At 38.8% G+C, this 2676-nt stretch overlaps 1 protein-coding gene across 1 annotated transcript; it reads left to right on the forward strand.

Moving 5' to 3' along the window:
- Positions 1 to 441: 441 nt before the first annotated feature.
- On the forward strand, positions 442 to 1152 carry LOC137657318 (golgin subfamily A member 6-like protein 26). The gene has a single exon (XM_068391652.1). It carries the CDS (start codon positions 442 to 444, stop codon positions 1150 to 1152), a length of 711 nt encoding a protein of 236 aa, XP_068247753.1.
- The last annotated feature ends 1524 nt before the right edge of the window (positions 1153 to 2676 follow it).

Below are 2676 nucleotides of genomic sequence, written 5' to 3' on the forward strand. Positions count from 1 at the left end.
TAACAAATTTATTAGACTAAAAAGGTTTACTTTAATTCTTTATTAAACCTTTTATTAGGCCTATTACAATTAGGCCTATTACAATAAATTGACAATGGTCCCATTGGTCCCCGCCATGTCCCGTTTAATATAACAAGTCCCGCCTTTTAGCTCGTCCCGGTCTGCCCCGTCCCTTGGTCCCACTTTTTAGGGTATCCCACAATTGAGTCATTTCGTAGTTTCTTGAACTGTCCTAATAATCAAACCCCTTGTTTAAATAGTTGTAAAAATTAAAAACCCCTTAACCGTTATTTGAAGAAATCCTCATCTTATCTCTTATCGTTTACCTTTTCTTATTCAGTTGTTAATAAGCTTTCGTGGGAACTAAACCTCTCGCAGGACAATCCCCTCGTCAGGGTGTTTTAGAGTGTTTACAGGACGCACCCCCCGGGAAGCCACAAGATGGACGGCAGGAAACGCAATCGTAAGCGCCAGAGCAAATCCATGTCTATTCTCCTACAGATTCACGAAGACAACGCGAAATGCGCCCAGGAGATACGCCACCGGGAGAGGGAGCTCCTCCTGAAGGAAGAACAGGTGAGACAACACGCTTTAGAGATAAGGCAGCGAGAGGAAGGCGTCCGGGCCCAGCTTCTGACGATCCATCACCAGCAAGAGTTGATCTCGCTGCGCGAGAACAACTTGCAGAACTGGGAGCAGGATCTTCCTCGGCGGTTCCAGGACGTGAAACACCGGGAGATGATGCTGAGACACAGGAGGAACATGCTACTAAAGCGAGAGGAGATGATACTCCGCTTCCAGAATGAACTCAACGCGCGGGAGGAGACTGCCCGCCGACGGGACTGGGAGATTAATGAGCGCCACGAAGCTCTGAAACGACTCGAGAAAGACTTGCAGCGGCGCGAGGACGAACTTCAGCGCCTTCTTAAGGATCAGCTACGACAGCGGGAGGTCGACGGCCGATCTCAAGGTGGGATACTCGAACGGAGAGAGGAGGAGATCGAACAACAGGACGAGGAGATATGGAATCGGGAGAAAGAAGCTCAAGGGCGTGAGGAGATACTTAGTCCGAGCGAAGATCATTTCGAAACGAAGAAGGGAGAGCTTTGCCATGTTGAGGAGCGCCTAAATAAACGCCAAGAGGATATTTAGTCACCGAAGAAAGAAAACCAGGGAAAACTTTCACGGCACGAGAAAATTGCAAAGAACTTGATTCATTAGTTTCAGTACTGTTCATTCGAACTGTTCAGCCTATAAACCCGCTAAACATCTGAGCATTTCGAATGAAAACTACAGAATCAAGTCCTCTATGGTAAGGCATTTCATGTTAATTTTGATTAAAACGGGCTAAAAAAAATCACGTGGAAGTAACCATAGTATTAAATGGAGTTAAACACTAAAACAGCTGAACTTATACTTTATGGTTATTCTTGACAATTTTCAAGTCCCTACCTCTTACGAAACTGCAAACACAGGCATTTCTACGTTTGAAATTATGAAAATCTTAAATTTGACAGTTCTTCTCTGAGCTAAATATTGATAGCGATATAATGGCGGGGAAAAGGCAATAAAAAGCGATTGTGTTTTTTTCTTGCACGTAAGAATCTTTAAGAAGGTTTTTTTTTTTTTTTTTTTTTTTTTTTTTTTTTTTTTTTTTTTTTTTTTGTGAAATGTTTACTTCAAAATTTTGTAGTTATATAGTTTCCTTAATCAAGTCTCTGCCATTTTAGAATTTAATTCTTGTTAATTCGTGAATTTGTTAATTTGCCAAAGCAAAAATAATATTTCACTAGTTTTATTTTTTGTTAAATGTTTACGCAAACTGTATTCAATACCATAAAAAACTGTACACATCTGTTAATTGACCGTTACCACCGGTAACAGTTTTCAAAGTCTAGGGTAATAATCATGACTTCGCATATATTAGCAAATTGTGAATGATTTCTTTGATATTGGAGTTGTGCGACATTAAAGCAAAGGATTATGGAGATACAAGCATATGATGATTATGAAGATAGAAAACCCTGTAAAAATTTGTAAATAGTTTAAATTTGATACCAAATAAATGTTCGTAATCTTTCTCTGAATATCTTTAATTAGATACGCCTGTAAAAATTTGTAAATTGTTTAAATTGGATACCAAATAAATTATCATAATCGTTCACTGATTATCTTTAATATAACTTATTGTAACAAATTATAATATATATATACCTATTGACAACTTCAGAGTACATAAATCTCTTATGTTTAAGCCTATTAACATTTTAACTATCAAAAAAGTCTATTATTCTTCACCCAAGGGGTTAACTACTGCACTGTAATTGTTCAATGGCTACTTTACTCTTGTTAAGGGTAGAAGAGACACACTAGCTATGGTAAGCAGCTCTTCTAGGAGGAGGACACTCCAAAATCAAACCATTGTTCTCTAGTCTAAGGTAGTGCCATAGCCTCTGTACCGTGGTCTTCCACTGTCTTAGGTTCTCTTGCTTGAGGGTACACTCGAGCACACTATTCCATCTATTTTCTCTTCCTCTCGTTTTGTTAGTGTTTATAGTTTATATAGGAAATATTTATTTTGATGTTACTCTTCTTGAAAATTTCATTTTTCCTTGTTTTCTTTCCTCACTGGGCTATTTTCCCTGTTGGGACCCCAGGGCTTATAGCATCTTGCTT

The sequence above is a fragment of the Palaemon carinicauda genome, chromosome 18, assembly GCF_036898095.1.
Source record: "Palaemon carinicauda isolate YSFRI2023 chromosome 18, ASM3689809v2, whole genome shotgun sequence".
Taxonomy (NCBI): Eukaryota; Metazoa; Arthropoda; class Malacostraca; order Decapoda; family Palaemonidae; genus Palaemon; species Palaemon carinicauda.

Coding starts and splice junctions, on each gene's coding strand:
- LOC137657318 (XM_068391652.1), top strand. CDS start 442: ATGGACGGCAGGAAACGCAATCGTAAGCGCCAGAGCAAATCCATGTCT.